Here is a 20,257-nt window from a genome sequence, read left to right as displayed (position 1 = left end):
GACTGGCATTCTAAAGGGGAAATAGAAAATAAACAAGACAGGTACTTCCCTGGCGGTCCAATGGTTAAGACTCTGCGCTTCCAATGCGGGGGGCATGGGTTTGATCCCTGGTTGGGGAACTAAGGTCCCACATGCCGCGCAGCATGGCCAAAAATATAATAATAATAAAATGAACAAGATAAAGAAGCGAAATGTGTTGCGTATGAGCGAGCAGCAAGGGAGGTATATAGGATAAAAAAAAAATTGTGTTCATGGCCAGAGGCCTCACCCAGCGTGTGATATTTGAATACAGACTTGAAGGAGGAGAGAAGAGTCACAAAGATGTCTGCAGGAAGATCATTCCCAACAGAAAGAACAGCAGGTGCTAAGGTCCTTTGGTGGGAACGTGCCAAGTACTAAGAAAGATGCTAGAGATGGTGGTGAATAGGATGCAGTCCTATCTGCAAGGTGTTCATATTTTAATTAGGAAAATAATTAAATAAAAAAGGGACTTCCCTGGCGGTCCAGTGGTTAAGACTGTGCTTCCAATGCAGGGGACGCAGGTTCGATCCCTGGTCGGGGAACTAAGATCCCACATGTTGTGTGGTGCAGCCAAAAAAAAAAAGTAAATATTTTAATTAGGGAGAAGTAGACCGATGTGTATTACACCGCCAGGTGGTAAGAAGGTGAGGGGCTAGATAGAAGGAAGAAGGTGGTCAGGGCAGGCTTCTCTGAGGAGATGGCATTTGAGCGGATGCCTGAAGGAGCATGTGAAGGAAGCATGTGGGTGTTTGCGGGAAATGTATTGACTCTGGCCTGGCCTGTGCTTCTTCCTCCTCCCAATCCCAGCGAGGGCTCAGGTTTCCAGAGGTTGTCTTTGAATTGCTGGAGGAAGGGGAATTCCGATGCGGGGTGTGGGTCTCAGCTTCTGGCCACCGTCTGCCCCACTCCTCGCTTCAGCTGGCTGCCCCAGCTTTGTGCTGGTGTTGCTGGGCGGAGCTTCAGGGCCTGGGTTCCCCATCAAAGCTCCAGATCTATCTTCAAAGGAGCCGCTGGGCCCTGTGCCTGTGGGCAAAGGAGGGAGGGTCACTCTGGAGCCGAGCTAGGGACCCACCTTTCAGCTGCATCCCAGCTGGGCATATCCTGGATCCTGCTGTTGCTGGTGGAGGCTGGCAGTCCACACTCCTCACTCCTTCCATGGCAAAGAGGGGTTTGAGGATCTTTTCTCTGACCCAGTGGTGGAGCTGGCAGGATCTAGAGTCAGCCCGCCTGAGTTCAAATCCAGACAGGCACTGGCCCAACCGGCTGTGTGACCCTGAGCAGCTCACTTAACTTCTCTGAACCCACATCTCCATAAAAGCAGTTTATAGTAACTCCAGCCTCCTGAGGATTCTGTCTTCCTGCCTGGAAAGTGCTTGAGGAGGGTGGGCCATTCCTTTCAGGAACACTGTGCTTTAGAGCGGTATCTGGGCCTTTGTCTCCCAAGACCATCTCTCTAGCTCCCCAGGAGGGATGTGTACTGGGGATGAAGAAGAGGGGGCCCCCACCGCCCGCCAGGCTCTCTCTTTGAAGGATAGCATGGAGGTCCTGGGCCTAATTAATCACTGGGAGGGGCCAGATAACTACCCTAGGGAGAAAGTCAGTGTTGACCCTGTTTTCTCAGAAGCCACTGCAATCCTGTCTCTGGCTGGGCCAGGACTGGGGGCACCGAGGAAAGGCTGGCAAAGGATGAATCGTCTGAGCAGTAGCCACCCTCCCGTGTCCCATCCACCCCCAGCCACAGGATGCTAATGGGGGAACTGCCACCTTAAGCCTAAAAAGACAACAACCACCAGGAAGAGACATTGAACCGTTTATTGGCCTGGGCCTGGGTCTCAGGCACGAGGGGCATCCGGGGAGCTGTAAGAGGGGAGACAAGCCCCCGACTGGCTCCTTGCCCCCCCCAGAGATTCCCCTCTCCCAGCCTTTGCAGTCATGAGAAATCACTTTGAGGCGTGAAGTTTCCTTCCCCCAGGTGAGCTGCACCCCAGCTCTCAAGTGGGGACATAAGCAAGGAATTACAAAGGAGTCTGTGCGGGGACCAGATCCCTCTTTGGTAGCTTCAACACAGACGTGGGGAGACAAAATAGCATCGATTCTGGGGAAACAGGGTGAGCAGAAGGGATCACAGACATCACACACACACACACACAGACACTGACAGACACACATAAATATACATTTGTACCGCAATGTCCCTTCCATCTGTCCACAGAATTTAACAAAGTCCTTCTGAAGCGGGCAACAGGAGGGCATCCCACAGTTGTCCTTGGCACCCCTACCCCCATGCTCCGTTCAATGCAACCTGAAAGGAGGCACAGCGGGCTCAAGGCTGCCCTGCCTTATGAGATCTGGTACCTCGGCTGGGTCTGGAGGTGAGAGAGTTTGGGGGTGGTTGTTTTTTGGGGGTCTGGGGCCCTGTACCAACAGCTCCCCTAGAACTTTCTCCAATTCCACCCTGCCCCACTGGGAGGCCCAGAGCCCTCTTCAGGCCCCCAGACCGGTTTTTCCAGCCCTGGGTGATTCCTCTGTGCCCCGAATAGTGCAATTGGCCAATGAGGTCTGAGAACGGGGGTTAGTTCCCCACCGCCACGTGCTTTCCTGGCATCTCACTCACAAGAGTCAGAAGAAAGGGAAGAAGTTGCCAAAGCGGCAGCTGGTGAAATTTGGGGAAGCTGTGGATTTGAGCCCGGGAACTGTTAGCCAGGGCCGCCCAGAACGGTCAGGGAGGAGGTCTCCAGCCCCTCAGGACAGTGGTTCTAGGGAAGTGGAACCACAGGAGAAGGTGGCAAGGGGGCTAAATTCAGAGAGGGAAGTCAGGCACATGGCGGAGGCTCAGACTGCCCCTGCGCTGTGCTCCTCTCGAGCACCTGCCTGCTGTCACCTGGGCTCTTTCCAGGTCTGCCCCCCGCCCGGCCCTCCCCACGATCCAGTTCTGAAGAGGTCACTCCAGCCACCTCGCTGGCCTCCAGGACCCGGCTGCAGTTGTGCCATCCAACTGGTCAGTGCCTCAGTCAGCCAGCCCAGGTGTGAAACATCGTCAGCATCACCCAGGTCTGTGGAATGGGGGCATCTTGCTTGGCAGCCCCATGTCTCTGTCCCAGGGCACCCGGTGCCTCTCCACGGAGCCCTCTGCTGTGGTGGCCTGGTTGTCAGCCCACTTGCCCCTCAGACCATCGTGTTGCCCTCCAGATACGTGGGTGATGTGGGCATGTGTGTGCCCCTCTCCAGGGAGCTGGAGCTGCGGAGAGGCAGGAGGCGGTGGCCCGGGGTCCCGTCCCGCCCCCCTTGCACCCCTGCTGCCCGCCGCCAGCACTGCAGCGGCCGTAATACCTCCCGCCTCAGGTCCCGGCTGCGCCATGTGTAGATGACAGGGTTGAGCAGTGAGTTGAGGGTGGCAAAGGCAAAGAAGTAATGGGCCTGGTAGAGGACAGGGCAGGCCCGGACAGGACAGGCATAGTCCAGGAGGAGGATGCTAAAGGCGGGCAGCCAGCAGAAGATGAAGACGCCCAGCACGATGGTGACCGTCTTGAGCAGGGCCAGTGTCTGCGGGCCAGCCACGTCGGCCTGGCTGGAGCGGACCACACAGTAGATGCGGATGTACAGGGCTACGATGGCTGACAAGATGACCGAGAAGATGGTCACCACGCAGAGGACGTAGGGCTTGGCGTAGAGCGGCAGGACGGTGGAGCAGGCCTCCAGGTGGCCCAGGCAGTTCCAGCCAAGGATGGGCAGGCCGCCGAGAACCAGCGAGATGAGCCACGAGGCCGCGATGAGCAGCAGCATGCGGCAGCTCTTGTCGCTGCCGTAGAGCTTGACCTTGGCGATGGCCACGTGCCGCTCGATGGCGATGGCCAGGAGGCTGAAGACAGAGGCGGAGAGCGTGATGAAAGCGGAGCCCTCACGGGCGAACCACTGCACGGGGGTCAGCCCCAGTGTGACAGAGCCCGAGAGCAAAGTATTGGCTATGAAGGCCACGCCCGCCAGCAGGTCTGAGGCAGCCAGGTTGCCCAGGAACAGGTACATGGCCGAGTGGAACTTGCTGTTGCGGGCGACCGCGATAAGCACCAGCAGGTTTTCCACCACGATGGCGCAACAGAGGATGACGATGAGGGCTGAGGCCACCTGGCGGGAGGGCGTCTCCGTCGTGTCCAGATTCTCCTTGGTGTAATTATAGTGTTCCTTGACCTTGCTGGGGCTTAGGTACTCTGAGTACACGTTGCCCATGGTGGGGCTTAGTAGCCGGCTGGGGCCATGGGGCTGTCAGAGCTGCAGAGACAAAAGATAGACAGACGGGTCAGTGCCGTGGCTGCTGCCTGGGCTGACTCTGGACGGCTGTGGTTCAAGTCCCAACTCTGTCACGTGAAGTCAGAATTATCATCATCTCTGCTTTACGAATGGGAAACCGGAGAGCTCAATTCACTTTCCCAAAGCCTCAAAGCTAGTCAGTGGCCAGAGCCTCAGAGATCCACTCCAAAGCCTCTATAACCTCCAGGCTACAGTGTCCTTCAGAGGAACAGAAGCTCCCCCAAAGGGCACGAAAGACACAAAATGGACTTCCGGAAGCCTTACCCACCTACCCGGAGAGGGAGTCTTAGCCAGGACCTGGAGGGATTGTCTCATTTCTTGAAAACACTGGAGCCTCAGGCCTCATGCCGCCTGCCAACCTGGGTCAGTGAGATGCTCTCGCTGATAGCACCATCCACCCACTGCCCTGGATTTCAGGCTGGGTCTAAGCCTAGAGGCCATACGTGTTCCCAAGATAAGGTCTTGGGGAGACACCTGAGGTTTGAGCATCACAGAGGTCACGTCATTTTCAAGGACTCAGACCCTGCAGGCAATCCAAGGTTCAACCCCGCTCCACCTCTGACACGCTGTGGGATATTGTGCCAAGTCACTCAACACTTGACCTCTAAGTCTCAATGGCCTCATCTGTGCAGTGGGGAGAAGAAAGCCCACTTCAGAGGGGTGATGGGAAAATCCCGTTGCACGATACACGAGGCACCCTTAGCATACAGCAGGCACTCAATAACTATTAGCTAATGTTATTAGCTTCCCTCTTCCCGCCACACCCACAGCTAGGGACTAGGTGCTCTCCTGCCAATCTTTTGGTAAGGGATGTTGAGTGAGCCAACCAGGCAAGATTCCCAACAGCCTGATCTCATCAGCACCATCTAGCCCTGCCCTGGGACAGAGGGTCCTAGCGTGGTGGGCAGGGCGCTGGCACCCCCCTCCCCAGCCAAGATAAAATCCAGATGTGAGGCCCTTGGAACAAACAGGGTTGAGTCCCGGCTCCTCAGTCACATCCGGTGCAGGGAGGCTGGGAGGGGGTGATGGGATGGGGGAGCCACAGGAGACCCGTCTGGGAGGTCCTGGCTGGGAGGATGAGGCAGCTGTGCGAAGCCATGTGAGTGGTGAGGGGGCGTGAAGCCCTGCGGGGAGGGGGGAACGGTATTCGCTTTCATGAAAGCCTGAGTCACCCCTCTCTCAAGGAAAACTGAGCCGTGGGGGGAAGGGGCGGGAAGATGCTCGTGGGCAGAGAGGGTGAGAGGCCGACTTCATGGCCTCCCCCCAGCTTGGTAGTTGGGGGGCGGGGTCTCAGAGGAGCTGGTGCAGTGACTGCCTTTCACGAGGGGCACAGGGGAGCCAGGAGGAAGCTCCAGACCAGCCTTTAGTTCAATGCGGGGGGGCCGTGGGAAGAGACCTCACCAGGTCCCTGGAAACACGCCTAGCAAGGACCACGTGCACGCCAGGAGTGCCAGGAGCACCGTTCCAGAAAAGGCTGGTTAGGCCGGTTCCCAGTGAGCCTGGGAGTGATGAGGGGCTTCCGGGGTCGTCCAGCCATCTCAGTCCCGGACACCCCCTCAGAGGGGGTGCCCTGGCTCCTGGCCCGATAGAGACAGCTGCTCCCCCTGGGCGAAGGGACATCCGTCCTAGTTTGGGAACAGAGAAGGGCTTGTGCACATCCCCAGGGACTGTCGCCCCGCCCAGATCGCCACACAGAGGCTCCTTGTTCCCCTGCCGGACGAGCCCCGGTCGCCCCGATGCCCTCTGCCCATTGCAGCCGGCTTGGCCCAGGTCTGGGCCTTACCAGACCGGCCGTCGGGCCAGAAACAGCCCGCGCCCTGATTGGCTCATTTTCAATTCCAGGGCATTGAGCAATTCGCCTATTGGCCTGAGCTTTCCATCCTCGACATTCGATTGGCCCAGTTGGGGGCGCTCTATGGCTAGCACTACTGATCTGGTCCTTTACAGGCGGTTGGAGCTCACTTCTTTCCAGGACATTATTAAGACTGTGTGGATGTCCCCGGGGAGAGTTTGAACCACGGCCTGACCGCTGGGTCACCCCGACCAGACGCCCCCAGGCTGCCCTGGCCTACTGCCCCTCCTGGGGATCATAATTGAGAATCAAGGACCCATCGCAGGTCTGGGAAGCACACTTGCTGGTGGGCTAGAAGCCCAGGGTGTGTCCCAAGGCCGCCCCCTCCGCCACCGCTCAGACCCCTCTCTTGTCTGGCAGCCAAGAGAAAGATTTATGGCCGCTTCCTAGGGAAATAAGAAATGGTTTCAGGACTTCCCTGGTGGCACAGTGGTTAAGAATCCGCCTGCCAATGCAGGGGACACAGGTTTGAGCCCTGGTCCAGGAAGATCCCACATGCCGCGGAGCAACAAAGCCCATTCACGACAGCTACTGAGCCTGCGCTCTAGAGCCCGTGAGCCACAACTACTGAGCCTGTGTGCCACAACTACTGAAGCCCGTGTGCCTAGAGCCCCTGCTCCCCAACAAGAGAAGCCACCGCAATGAGAAGCCTGCGCACCGCAACGAAGAGTAGCCCCGCTCGCCGCAACTAGAGAAAGCCCGCCACAGCAACAAAGACCCAACACAGCCAAAAATTAAATAAATAAATAAATTTATTTAAAAAAAAAGAAAGAAAGAAATGGTTTCAGCCCTCGTACCCCAGGGACTGACCAAAATGTCTGTCTTCTTCCCTGAGGGGAAGATCCTCACTTTGGGCAGCCTCAGGAGGGGTGGTTCATTAGAGAAGGGGAATCTGAGGCCCACAGTGCCTCCGTCTTCTCCACTAGGACCTTGCTTAAGGCAGGTTCATGCTTCCCAGAAAGAGGAAGCAGGGTCTGGAGGTTGGGGCTGGCACAGTCACCCCCAGGCCTTTCCTGCTTCCCCTCCCTGTGTCAGGCTCCCAGGCCTGGCTAACATAGGGCCTGACTCCCTCCCAGAAGACGTCCCTGGGCTCAGCACTGGGGAATGGCCAGGCTTGAAATGGAGCAAGGGGGACAAGTGACAGGGTTTGGAGGGAAGGGAAGCGAGACAGACCAAGACTGTTCAGGGGGAGATTAGGAGAGTAGAAGGCAAGAGGAAGCCTCAGTGGCTTCCAGGAGACCCTCCCCCAAGTTCCATGGAGGCAGACCCTGTGGTTACTGTTCCCCTGGGCACTCACTGGTCCCATGCCCCATGCCCTAGGGCAGCCCCCTAGGCTTGGTTTCCCCTCAGTTGCCCTCTACACTGCCAGTCTCCATGCAGGGGGAGCTTTTAAATTTATAGCTCCAATATGTCACTTCTCAGCTCCAGATTCTTCCATGGCTCCCCACTACCTAAAATGGCCTGGCCCCTGCCAACCTCGCCTCCTCCCACTCTCCCCCAGGGTCAGTCCACTGCAACCACACTGGCCTCTGACGTGTCAGCCCCGTTCTTACCTCAGAGTTTTTGCCTCTGCTGTTTCTCCACCTGACATGGCCTTCCCACAAAGCCCATCTTTCAGGTTTCTGTTTGGCGGCCTCCTCTAACCACCAGGCTATCCTAGCCGCCTTCCCTAGGCCCTTTCTACCTCAGCATCTTTTTATTATATTCACAGCACTTGCCAATTTCAGCAATAATGATTGTATTTCTTGTTTTCTGTCTGTTTCCAGGGTAGAATGTGTGTCAGAGGACAGCAACTAAGTCTGTTTTCACTCCCTGGAATGATGCCTGGCATACAGAAAGCGCTCAGAAAACATGTAGGATGGATGGATGGATGGATGGGTGGGTGGATGACCAAACGAACGAGGCCCCAGTGGGCCCCCGAGGGCGGAGGCTCCTAAACTCAGCCCAGGCCCAAACAACAGCAAGGGAGGCTGGAGACGCCCCTGGTCCGCTGGGAGGCCACCCCCACCAGGCGAAGCCCAGCTGGGCGTCTCCGTGGAGACGGCGCCACGACCCGACCCCGCCCTCGGGCTGCAGTCTCGGCCTCCTTATCTGGCGGTGGAATGCACGGTATCCACACTCGCTGCCTCTGGGGCCGCGCCTCCTCTCTCCCGCGACAGCCACACGCGGGTGACCCACACATCTCCAAGTGGGGGTGGGGGGCTCCTCTGCGTCCAGCCAGGGGCCCAGCCTCGATATTCCCAGAGGACTGGGGAGAGGTGGGGACAGATCCCAGCAGCAGCTGCACTGCGAATGCCGCACGCGTGTCGCACCACGCGGGGGACCGTGGGCTCAGCGCGTGGCGCCCGGAGCGTCCGATTAGGGCACAGTCGGGAGAGGGGATGGAAATCCCCGGGTGAGTCAACTCGTGCCAGAGGAGTGGGCGAGGTTCCCACGCTTGGCTGGGCCCGGAACCACGCGGGGTCCGCGCCACGGGTGCCTTCACCCACGCCCCATCCCCGGGTCCCAGGGTAAAGAAGAGACGCCGGAGCCACGCAGTCAGGTTCAGTTTCCTTCCAGAACAAAGCCACGACCCCGCGGGGGGACTGGAAGAGCCGAACAACTCGGGGAAACTGAGGCAGAGGACCAGATGTGGAGGAGGTGGGCAACTGCCTTCCTCTGGGGCCCCGCCCCTTGGCCTGGAGGTACTGCGGCGCGCGGCACCTTTCGCCTTCGCCCAGCCGGAGTCAGCAAAGAGGGGAGTCCTCCCCTCCCCCATACACACTCCCCAAACCCCCGGTCCGGGGGCACGCCATCCAGCCTCCCAGTCTCCGGCCGAAAGCGCTCGGATTCCGCCTTCTCCTCGGGGCCAACTTCCTGCCGCTGGAGAAGGCGGGAGCTCAGTCTGGGGGTTCGCGGCTGAGGCAGTGGGGCCTCCTGGGGTCGTGGAGAGGGCGCACGATGACCACTCTCTCGGTGCAGCAGGAGCACGGGCGGTGCGTGCGCGCCCGCGACGCCCCCGACCCCTGGCCGGCGCCCCTAGCTCCGATCCCGCGACCTCCGGGGACCAGGGCCCGCCCTTTCTGCTTCCCCCTCGCCACGCACGCTCACCTGGCTAGGCCGACCCGGGTCCTTGCCCTGGCCGGAGGGGCTTTGGCGTCTGCGTCCCCGGGACGGCCGCGGCTAGGGCTGGGACTGCCCGCCGGGCTCCTCTGCGTCCCGGGGCTGGGGACCGGGGACGTAGGGGGACCGGGAGAGGCGCCGCCTCGGCCCCCACTTGCCCCGCCCTATCTCCGCCTCCTTTCCGGCGGCAGCAGCAATGAATTCCAGATGTGGCCTGCCCAGCGGGGCGCGCGCGAGGGCGGGCGGGGAGGAGGCGGGCGGGGAGGAGGCGCGCGGGGTCCCTTTGTCCGCACCCCCACCTCCAGCCCTGCCCCTCCCAGCCCCCACCCGTGAGAAGCGGTCGGCGCATGACGTCACGCAGCCCCGTGCTGTCCAGTCGCTCCTGGCCAGGTGACCTCAACCTGAAACGACTGTCTTGGATTGCAGATGTACTCTTGGCCCATCCCTGGGAGCCTGGAATTGGAGGAGCACATGGAATCCCCTTTATTTACTCAGCGAGGAGCCACGAAGCACCTACTAAGTGTCAACACAACAAATAGGCATTAAGTGCCCACTGTGTATTCATCCAACAAATAAGCAAGTTCCTACTATGTGCCAGGCCCTGCCTCAAAGAATGGATTGGTTTTTGCCTTGATGAGGCCCCAGCATTCAGGCGCTGGCCCCTCTGCCCTAGAAGACTGGGAGCACCCAGAAGCTTCCACTGCCTCTGTCAGTCGATTGCTCTCGCTGTGGTTGACCAGCAGGCCCAGGCTGAGTCCTGCCTTTCAAGTTTTGAGGCCCAATCTTCTATCCACTTCTTCTTTTTTTTTTTTTTTTTTTTTTACCGTGGCACGAGGGATCTTAGTTCCCCGACTGGGATGGAAACCGTGTCCCCTGCAATGGAAGCATGGAGTCTTAACCACTGGACCACCAGGGAAGTCCTATCCAGTTCTTTAGTTTCCCTCTTTTCCTCATTCAGCTTTTCCTGGGCATATCTGGGTGCCTGGCTGCAGAGATGAAGCACACCTTCATTTACTGACGCGTGTGTGTGAAATCAGTGACTAGACAACACGCCCCTCACTCCTTCAACAAATGTTTTTGGTGTACCTGCTGGGCACAGCGGTGAACAGAACAGGAAAAAAAGCCCTTGCCTTCGTGGAACTTATGTTCAGGAGGGTACTATTTGTGAAGATGAATACATAATCTGCTTATATGTTTACTTACTTATATGTTTACTTACCACGTACAGTAAGCACCTGCTATGTGCCAGACACCATACTAAAAGGCTGGAGATAGATCAGGAAACAAAACAGATAAAACTCCCTGTTCCGATGGAGTTGATGTTCTATTGTATGTGCTCAGAATATCCAGAATATTGCAAGAAGAAACTGATGAATTTCCTGGGCGAGGAACTGAAAGATAGGGGACAGGGGACAGGAGGGAGGTAGCTTTCACTCTGTGAATGCTTTTGTACCTTTTGACTTTTGTAACATGTGCCCTATTCCAACAATAAATTAAATTGAAAGGTAGACTGCTTGATACCCAGACAGTGCAAGAAAAAGGAGGGAGAGGGTATTATCTATCTTCTCTCTATTTTTTTTTTTTTTTTTTGCGGCACCACATGGCTTGTGGGATCTCAGTTCCCCAACCAGGGATTGAACCTGGGCCCTCAGCAGTGAAAGCGTGGAGTCCTAACCACTGGACCACCAGGGAATTCCCTATATGTATATGATACTTCAGTGAAGAGTGTTGAAAAGCAAAATGACAAAAAAGTGTATCTGCACTGCCATGTTCATTGCAGCATTATTCACAATAGCCAAGGTATGGAACCTAAGTGTCTGTCAACAGATAAATGGATGAAGATGTGAGATATATATATATATACATACACACACACAATGAAATATTATTCAGCCATGAGAAAGGAAGTCCTGTCATTTTCAACAACATGGATGAAACTTGAGGGCCTTATGCTAAGTGAAAAGAGCCAGACAGAGAAAAACAAATACCACATGGTATCACTTTTATGTGGAATTAAAAAAGACAAAGTCAAACTTACAGAAACAGAGAGTAGGAAAAGTGGTTGCTGGGGCTGTGGTGGGTGGGGAAATAGGGAGAGATTAGTAAAAGGGTGCAAACTTTCAGTTATAATAAGGTCTGGGGATCTAATTTACAGCATGGTGACTACAGTTGGTAATACTGTATCAAACAATTGGAACTTCCGAGAGAGTAGAACTTAAATGCTCTCACATCCACACTAAAAAGATAAATATGTGAGGTAAAGGATGTGTTCATTAACTAGATGGGGGGGACTCCTTTCACAATGTATACATATATCCAATCACCTGGATGTACACTTTAAATATCTTACAATGTTACATGCCAGGGATACCTCAGAAAAGCTGAAAATTTACAAAAAAATTGTGGATGCTTAAATCCCAGACAATGCAGCCCATTTTAAAAAAAGGGAGAAGTTCAGCACAGTCTTCTGTATGCATACGGCACTCCATAAGCAGTGTTGAACAGCAAAACTTTGAAAAAGGGAATTAAAGTTGATCCGTTTATGCCTATTAAAAAGTAAAATGGAGTAGTCTTGATATGAAACTGTGTTCAACATGTTAAGATGAAAAAAGCGCCATGTAAACCAGTTGCTTGCTTGCCTGCCTGCATTTCTGGGTATATTTATAAGGGCTGTATAAATACACACACATTTGCCTGTGGACCTACAGGCCATCTCCAGGAGAAGGGCACAAGACACTGTCACAGCGGTTACCCCCGGTGGGGGGGACGGGGAGGGTGGCAGGGGAACAGGTGAGAGGGGACCAGACTTTTCATGGTGTACCCTGGGGGTGGGGGGGGGACTGTTTGAAATTTTTAGCTCATATTACCAATTCAAAAAATTTACAAAGACATGAAAAATCAAATCGAAGGTAACAAATCACCAGACTTCTAATGTAAAATTGTTCCTGTAATAATAATAATAACAAATAGTATCAATAAGATAAATAAACAGTAACATTGCTAATAAACATCTACGCTATTATTCAACGTGTCGCTATGAAATAAATTTATATTAAGAGTAAACATATTGGGGGCTTCCCTGGTGGCGCAGTGGTTGAGAGTCCGCCTGCCTATTCAGGGGACACGGGTTCGTGCCCCGGTTCGGGCAGATTCCACATGCCGCGGAGCGGCTGTGCCCGTGAGCCATGGCCGCTGAGCCTGCGCGTCCGGAGCCTGTGCTCCGCAACGGGAGAGGCCACAACAGTGAGAGGCCCACGTACCATGGGTGCAAAAAAAAAAAAAAAAGAATAAACATATTTAAGTTATGAATAAGGAAATGAATATTAATCAATATATTAATGTTACATACAGGTATACAGCATATGTATTTATATAATGCAACATAGAATGCTCTGTGCCAGCTCTGGTGATACCTCGTTGGTTTCTGCCAACCAAAACTGACAGTGCGTTGGAGGAGACCGAAGAAACCAGACCGTTCTAACACAGGGTAGCAGGGCTTTGATGCGAAGATAAGGAAAGCCAGAGAGTGAATTCACTCCTTTTCCTGAGCCAGATTTCAGTGTCCACTTAGCTCCGGGCCAGATCTTGGGGTCCACTCAGACCTCAGCACAACCTTACCGAATCCTCTGCCCAAATGAAGTGCAGCTGTACAACCTCTAGAAACCAGGTGTTCAACCCACAAAGGACAAAGTACTAAAAAAACTGGGTCCTCTCCTCGCCAGAGAGCTATCAGAGCGGAAATCTAAGCCCTCTGTGAGGATCTGAGAGCTGGGGAGGAAGTCCCCCCCCCCAGCTTGCCTTGGTTGGCTCAGCAGTTTGCTATCCCCTCAGGGACCTGTGGGTGGGGGGGTACTATCAAGGCTGCAGACATATCCGGCCGTCTGTTAGGGGGACCATGGCCCCTAGACAAAGGTGATGTCCCCAGGGATACACAGATACACCAGCAAGCCACTTCTGCCTCCCCCCCCTCACCTCCCACTTCTGGGGTAACATGAGGTCTCCACTGGGTCAGCTGAGGGAACGGGCTAGAGAATTGGGAAACACCGGCATAGACGCCCTGATGGTCCAGGGTGTCAAAGGGGAAAGGTGAACCATTCCTAGGGGGGATCCCTGAGTGAGAGAACAGCAGAAGAGGAAGGAAACGGGGCCCTTGCCTTGGGGAGCTCCCAAGCAGGGGAAAAAGAAGAAAAGGAAGAGGCTTGGAGCAGTCTCCAGTAATTACAGGGCCACTGACAATAGTGGCTTACACTCACATGGACACACTGTGCCGGGTGCGGCTCTGTGAATCCTCCAACCCTAGGAGGTGGGTATTATGATTATCATCATCATCCCATTTTTTTTAAATAGACTTTATTTCTTAGAACAGTTTCAGGATCACAGCAAAACTGAGCAGAGCTAATTCCCTGCTGGTCCAGTAGTTAGGATCCCATGCTTCCACTGCAGGGGGCACAGGTTCAATCCCTGGTCGGGGAACTAAGATCCTGCATGCCGCGTGGCATGGCCAAAAAAAGAAAATGAAAAAGAAAAGAAAAGCAAACAAACAAACAAAAAAACCCCAAAAACAAAATTGAGCAGAAAGTACAGAGATGTCGCATATATCCCTTGCCCCACACACACATAGCCTCCCCACCGTCAACAGCCCCTACCAGAGTGGTACATTTGTTACTTTCTTTTTTTTTTTTAATATATTTATTTATTTATTTATTTATTGGCTGCATTGGGTCTTCGTTGCTGCACGCGGGCTTTCTCTAGTTGCAGTGAGCGGGGGCCACTCTTCTTTGCAGTGCGCGGGCTTCTCATTGTCGTGGCTTCTCTTGTTGCGGAGCACGGGCTCTAGGCGCGCAGGCTTCAGTGGTTGTGGCGCACGGGCTTAGTTGCTCCGCGGCATGTGGGATCTTCCCGGACCAGGGCTCGAACCCGTGTCCCCTTCATTGGCAGGCGGATTCTTAACCACTGTGCCACCAGGGAAGCCCACATTTGTTACTACTGATGAACCTACACGGACACATTGTTATCACCCCAAGTCCATGGTTTACATGAGGGTTCAGTCTTGGTGTTGTACAGTCTGTGGGTTTGGACAAATGTATAATGACACATATCTACCATTATATCAATAGTATCATACAGAATAGTTTCACTGGCCCAGAAAGCCTCTGTGCTCTGCCTATCCATTACCCCCCCGACCCGTCCTTAATCATTGGCAGTCATTGATCTTTTTCTGTCCCCATAGTTTTGCCTTTTCCTTACCCCATTTTAAAGATGAGGAAAGTGAGGCACACAGCCATGGTAGGATTTGAACTAGAGCTCTCTGTCCTCTTTTTCATCCCAAGTCCCAGACCCAGTCCTGCCGTAGTGACGCCCGTCCCCATTCCTCCCCCATTGATTTGGAATAGAAGGGCGGTGATTATCACTGAGGACCACGTCGGTCACTGGTGACATGTAGAATGTTCTTCCCTGTAGTCCAGAGGTGAAGGAAACCCTCTGACCTCTGATCCCACCCCACCCCAAACTTGGTGAACTCCCCCCAGTTGATGAGGTCTGGGACTGTCCTCCATCCGCTCTGTGCCTCCACTCTCCCCCCACCCCCAGCTCTCAGGTTTTGGCAGAAGGAACTGCACAAGGAGAAGTGTCTGAGACAGGTCCCAACTTTCTCAACATCACCCCAGGGCTGGGGGAGGGGCCCAGCTGCAGAGAAGCTTTCCAGATGCTGATCTTGGCAGGCAGCGGAGCTGCAGCGGCCTTGTTTCGTCCATCCATGGGCTTGAGGTCCACTTTCAGCTTCAGGAATGGGGTGGGGAGGCTGCCGGTGGAGGCCAGTCCCTGCCACGTCTGCACCAGATGCAGTTTTAGCCCATTGAGCCTGGGAAGGGTGGGCTGTCTCTTCCAGATGAGGGAGACGTACATAGTTAGGGGAGAGGGGAACCCCAAAGGCCCACTTCAGCCCCCCTCCAGCATAATAACTGGGTTACTGTCCAGTTACTGTCCTAAGCTGTTTGCAAACATCAGCGCATCAAAAGCTCACAACAGCTCCTTTAACTGAGGGATGAATAGACACACTGCAGTCTATCTTCACGTGGAAGACCACTCAGGCATATAATATTTGAAACCTCGAGTTCTGAAAGGCACAAGCGATATAGAACAACATGGATGAATCTCACATGCATCACGATGAGGGAAAGAAGGCAGACGCAGAAGACTATATACTATATGATTCCATTTCTATGCCATTCTAGAAAAGGCAAACTATAGGGACAGTGAGCAACCAGTGACTCGTAGGGCCTGAGGGTGGAGGGAGGGGTTGACTACAAAAAGGCGTGGGGGAATTTTTTGGTAATGGAACAACTCTATATCTTGATTGTGGTGGCGTTTATATGACTGTATATGTGTGCGGAAACTTGTGGAACTGTACACTGGAAAGGGGAGACTTTATTTGTTTTTAATTGTATCTTAAACAGAAACCCCTCACAACTGCCTTACATCAGTAAAAGTCCACTTAGGAAAACAGACATATCTCAAACAGAGGGGCTTTAATACAGGGGTTGGTGACCTAGATGAGAAACCAAAGCATGGTGGGGGTGAGATAACTTGCATATTAACAAATAGGGAGGCCGTGTCCAGTGGGAGATGCTGTCAGAAGCAGATGAGGGGAACTACCCTGGCTTCTCCCACCTTCTCGCCCTCCAATCTACCCTCAGTGCCTGCCTTTGGCTAAATCTGGGCACAGATGGCAGGGGACAAGGGGGCTATCCTGTGCAGGGGTCAGCCCTTAGCCATGGGGCAGGGACAGAGCAGGGAATGGGTGACCTGAGTGTACACAGGTGCAAGGCTGACACAAAACATGAGGAAGGGGTGATTATACCCCCATTTTACAGAGGGGGAAACTGAGGCCCAGACAGCCCATGTTCAAGCCCTGAGGGGGTCTGAGTCTCTGCCAAAACCCAGGGGGCTGTCTCTGCGCCTTTTTTTCTGCTCCACGCACCCGCTTTGACGCTGAACTGAAGGGAATGGAAACATCTACGCAAATCAGGCCCGTCCCTAGGGGTTGGCGGAGAACGCCTCAATGGGGATCCCTCCTCCTCCTCACACGCTTGGCAGTCACCCACAAACTGAGCTGCAAACAAACACACAGCACGTTTTGGCAGTGGATGGCGATGTACTTTAAACAGCTCCCCCAAAGAGGTCAGACCGCCCCCCTATCAATCCTGCACTCATACCCTGCATCTTCTATCTGAAGGTTGCCCCCCAACATTCCAGCCTTGACTCTGGCCTTTGTGAAAACCCTGGCACAGTGATGGGGGGCTAGGAATGGCCAGGTGTTGGGGGGCCTTCCAGCTTCCAATATATGCTCCCTAAATTGCTATCATGCCCGTGGCCAGCAAAGACCCTCTCCGGGCTGCAAGGCTGATGCTGGCCCATTGGGGACAGAGGTCACCTACAACTGAGCCTTTGATCCACAGGAATGGGCTGGACACCTCGACCTTTGACTCCACCCAGGCTTGGGCCAAAACGGTCAAACTTTGAGCCTCGCAGTGTGAAGGTCTCCAGGTCATTACCTCCCTTTCATTAAGGCTCACAATCAATAATGCCAGTGGGGGAACCGTGTGCAAACTGCTTTCTCTACATTCCATTTGTTCAATTACTATGTATTGAGAACCTTCTGGGTGCCTGGCAGCCTTCTCCTTCTTAGCATGGGGGCCCAGCAGTGAAAGAAACAAAGACCTCTATCCTCCAGGAGCTGATGTTCTAGTGGAGGAGACAGACAAGAAGCAGGATAAATAAGAACATGATGTCATCTGTTAGAATGTGGTGTGAGTTCTGGAAACAATGATACTGGGAAGGCAGATTAGATATGTGGGGTAGGAAGGGACTGTGATTTTTAGACCCAGTGTCACCTGAGAAGGTGACATTTGAGTAAAGACCTGAAGGAGATGAGGGAGTGAACCATGCAGATATTTAGGGGAGAGTGGTCCACGTACAAGGGACAGCCAGTGCAAAGGCCCTGAGGCTGGTGTGAGATTGACAGGTTCTGGTGAGAAGACCAGTATGGCGGAAACCACAGGGAAATAGAGGGGGACAGTGAGAGGAAGTGAGGACAGGTCCTGCAGTGCACTGTGGGCTGCAGCGAGGACTTCGGCTTTTTTTCTAAGGACTTTGGCTTTTGCTGTAGGAGGCATGGAGGGTTCTGAGCAGAGAAGGGACAGATCTGACTCAAGTATTTACAGGCTCCCTTTGTGGGGGTGGGGGAAAACACCGTGGGAACTGAGGATGGAAGGAAAGAGAACTCATCCTCCACACAGCTCAGTAGGGGAGAGTTTGTGTGTGTCCCACCTACCAATTAGGGCCAAACTCTGAAAGTGCTAACCACTGGCCCAGGGACACCCAACCAATTAGCAGCAGCCCCTGGATATGAACGTGTCTATGTGACTTCAGTGCCATTGGGTAAATAATCATTCATTGGGTACCTTATGTACCTGTGACCTCAGGGGGTTACAGATCTTGAGACCCAAGAGACAGAGAGGGGGGCTCTGTTTCTGGTAATACCCCTGCATTAGGATGATGAACAAAGGAATTCACTCAAGAAACATGTATTGAGCGCCCACTGTGTTACAGGCACTATGCTGGCTGCAGGGAACAAGACAGAGCAAAATTTCTGCCAAGAGGGGGAGACAAAATTTCTCCTCTAGTAGGGGAGACAGACAAAAAGCATTAAAAAAAACCCAGGAGGGACTTCCCTGGTGGTCCAGTGGTTAAGAATCTGCCTTCCAACGCCTGCCTTGGATCCCTGGTCGGGGAACTAAGAGCCCAAATGCCGCGGGGCAACTAAGCCCGCATGCCGCAACTACTGAGACCCCACGCTCTAGAGCCCACGCGCCACAACTAGAGAGAAGCCCGAGTGCCGCAACTAGAGAAGCCCACATGCCACAACCAAGACCCGATGCATCCAAATAAATAAATAAACAAATATTTTTAAAAAGATAAAGATCTTTAAAAAAAAAACCAGGAAATTATATAGGATGTTAGAAGATGAGTACTGATGGGAAAAAAATAGGGTGGGATAAGGCAGTCAGAAGGGCCAAGGGTGGGGATTGAAATTTGAAATAGGGTGGTCAGGACAGGCTTCTCGGAGGAGGTGACATTTGAGCAAAGAATTGGAGGTGAGGGATCGAGCCATGTGTAGCTCTGGGAAAAGTATGATCCAGGCAGGAGGAACAACAGTACTAAAGGCCCTGAGGTGGGTTCAACATAAATGACTGAGTCAATGAACTAAGCTTGTGGCCATCAGGAAAGTGCAGCCACCCCTTCCCCCAGTCCCCACTTCTGGCTTTTGCAACTGCTGTTTCCTCAGCCTGGATCACATTTTTTCCTTTGGACAAACTCCTGATGGACCCTCAAGCCTTAGCTCTCCGGTTGCAGCTTCAGAAAAGTTGCCTCTGAGACCCCCGCCGCCACAGATTAGCAGTTCTTCCCCTGTGCTCCCACAGACCCCGTAGACCTCCCCTCCCCCATTCTGATCTTTCAACCTTCTGCACTGGGCTGTGAGTATCTCAAGGGTGTCTGCTGGATTTACCCCAGCAGTACACAGTAGGTGCCCAATAAATCATTAAGCAGCTAAGTGCTGTTCCGTCCTTCACCACATAAAATCTAAATTCTCTTGCATAGGACAGACATGTAAATCTGTCTGTAAAATAATAAACTGGTTCTGGGAGAAGACACACAGCTGGTTGTGGTGGTGGCTTCTGGGAAGGGAAAGAGGTGGGTGGGGGCAGGGCAGGGAACAGAGGGTGGAGACAGACTTTTCACTCTAGCTTTCTTTTTGTAGTTTTTGGACTTTTCTTTATGAGGTGTGTGAATTACTTATGCAAACATAAAATGAATAAACAAAATTGTACAAAATTAAAAGACCTTTTAAAATTGCAAAGTGTGTGGAGTTTGAAACACATATCCACAGTTCTTGCAAGGATAGAATGCACAATGAAACACATTATAAGTTTTCATTAATACTTCACAAAAATATCCATATGTTATATATCAGATGCAAAAACACAAAACAAAAGCCTTCAAGTCTTCCACGGTCCACCCCCATCCCTACCTTGGCTTTTTTTTTTTCCTTTTTGACCTTTTATTATTTATTTTTATTTGGCTGCATTGGGTCTTAGTTGTGGCACGCAGGCTCTTCGTTGCAGCATGCAGTCTTCTTTCCAGTTGCAGCGCCCGGGCTTACTTGCACCGCAGCATGTGGGATCTTAGTTCCCCCCACCAGGGATCGAACTCCCGTCCCCTGCATTGGAAGGCGGATTCCTAACCACTGGACCACCAGGGAAGTCCCCTACCTTGGCTCTCGTCTTGCTTTGATGATAAAACTCACCTTCAAAATAATAGTAATAATAATAATAATAAAGCTACGCATGCTTTGCCTCCATCATTTCATCGAATCTCACACCTCCCCATTTTCCAGATGAGGACACTGAGGTTGGCTCCCAGACCACCGTTCTCGGCGGCTAAACTCGGTCCATTTCTCACTGGTAATCAAGTGCTCAGGTCTCGTCCGCCAGGGCAGGCTGCTATGGGCTCGTGGCGCCGCCTGGAGGCCTGACGGGGAACAAAGAACCTACAAAATGAGCGTTTGGATTTCTGTTGGTGAGAGTGGACGGGGGAGGCAACGCAGGATCTGTGGACTCCCCAGTTTGCTCTCGGAGAGTCCTGGCTGGCAGTCTGAGATGCGACAGGACCTTGGCCTAGGAGATGGGGGGAGACACATCTCCTAACCTGACGCATTTGAGGGGGACGTGCCCTGGGGGAATCTAAGAGGAGAAGCACGATCCGCCAGGCCCTACCCTGAGGGCTTTCTTTGAGAGGTAACGCCCTGCATTTAAACAAGCAAACAAAACCACGTTTCTGGAGAAACCAACCGCTATGGTCTTGGAGGCCCAAAGCGGGCGGGCCCTGGGGACGTGGCCGACAAAAAAAAAAAAAAAA

At 53.4% G+C, this 20,257-nt stretch overlaps 1 protein-coding gene across 1 annotated transcript; it reads right to left on the bottom strand.

Annotated features, from left to right (window-relative positions):
• Positions 1 to 1,819: 1,819 nt before the first annotated feature.
• S1PR2 (sphingosine-1-phosphate receptor 2) lies at positions 1,820 to 9,495 on the bottom strand. The gene is made up of 2 exons (XM_027085227.1): positions 9,269 to 9,495; positions 1,820 to 4,287 (listed from the first exon to the last, which is right to left on the bottom strand). The coding sequence occupies exon 2, from the start codon at positions 4,243 to 4,245 to the stop codon at positions 3,187 to 3,189; it is 1,059 nt and encodes a 352-aa protein (XP_026941028.1). The 5' UTR covers positions 4,246 to 4,287; positions 9,269 to 9,495; the 3' UTR covers positions 1,820 to 3,186.
• Positions 9,496 to 20,257: the final 10,762 nt, after the last annotated feature.

This window comes from Aethalodelphis obliquidens, unplaced genomic scaffold, assembly GCF_003676395.1.
Source record: "Aethalodelphis obliquidens isolate GAN/ISIS:26980383/991018 unplaced genomic scaffold, ASM367639v1 scaffold53, whole genome shotgun sequence".
Taxonomy (NCBI): Eukaryota; Metazoa; Chordata; class Mammalia; order Artiodactyla; family Delphinidae; genus Aethalodelphis; species Aethalodelphis obliquidens.
This window is presented reverse-complemented; position numbering and strand designations above follow the sequence as displayed.

Coding starts and splice junctions, on each gene's coding strand:
- S1PR2 (XM_027085227.1), bottom strand. CDS start 4,245: ATGGGCAACGTGTACTCAGAGTACCTAAGCCCCAGCAAGGTCAAGGAA.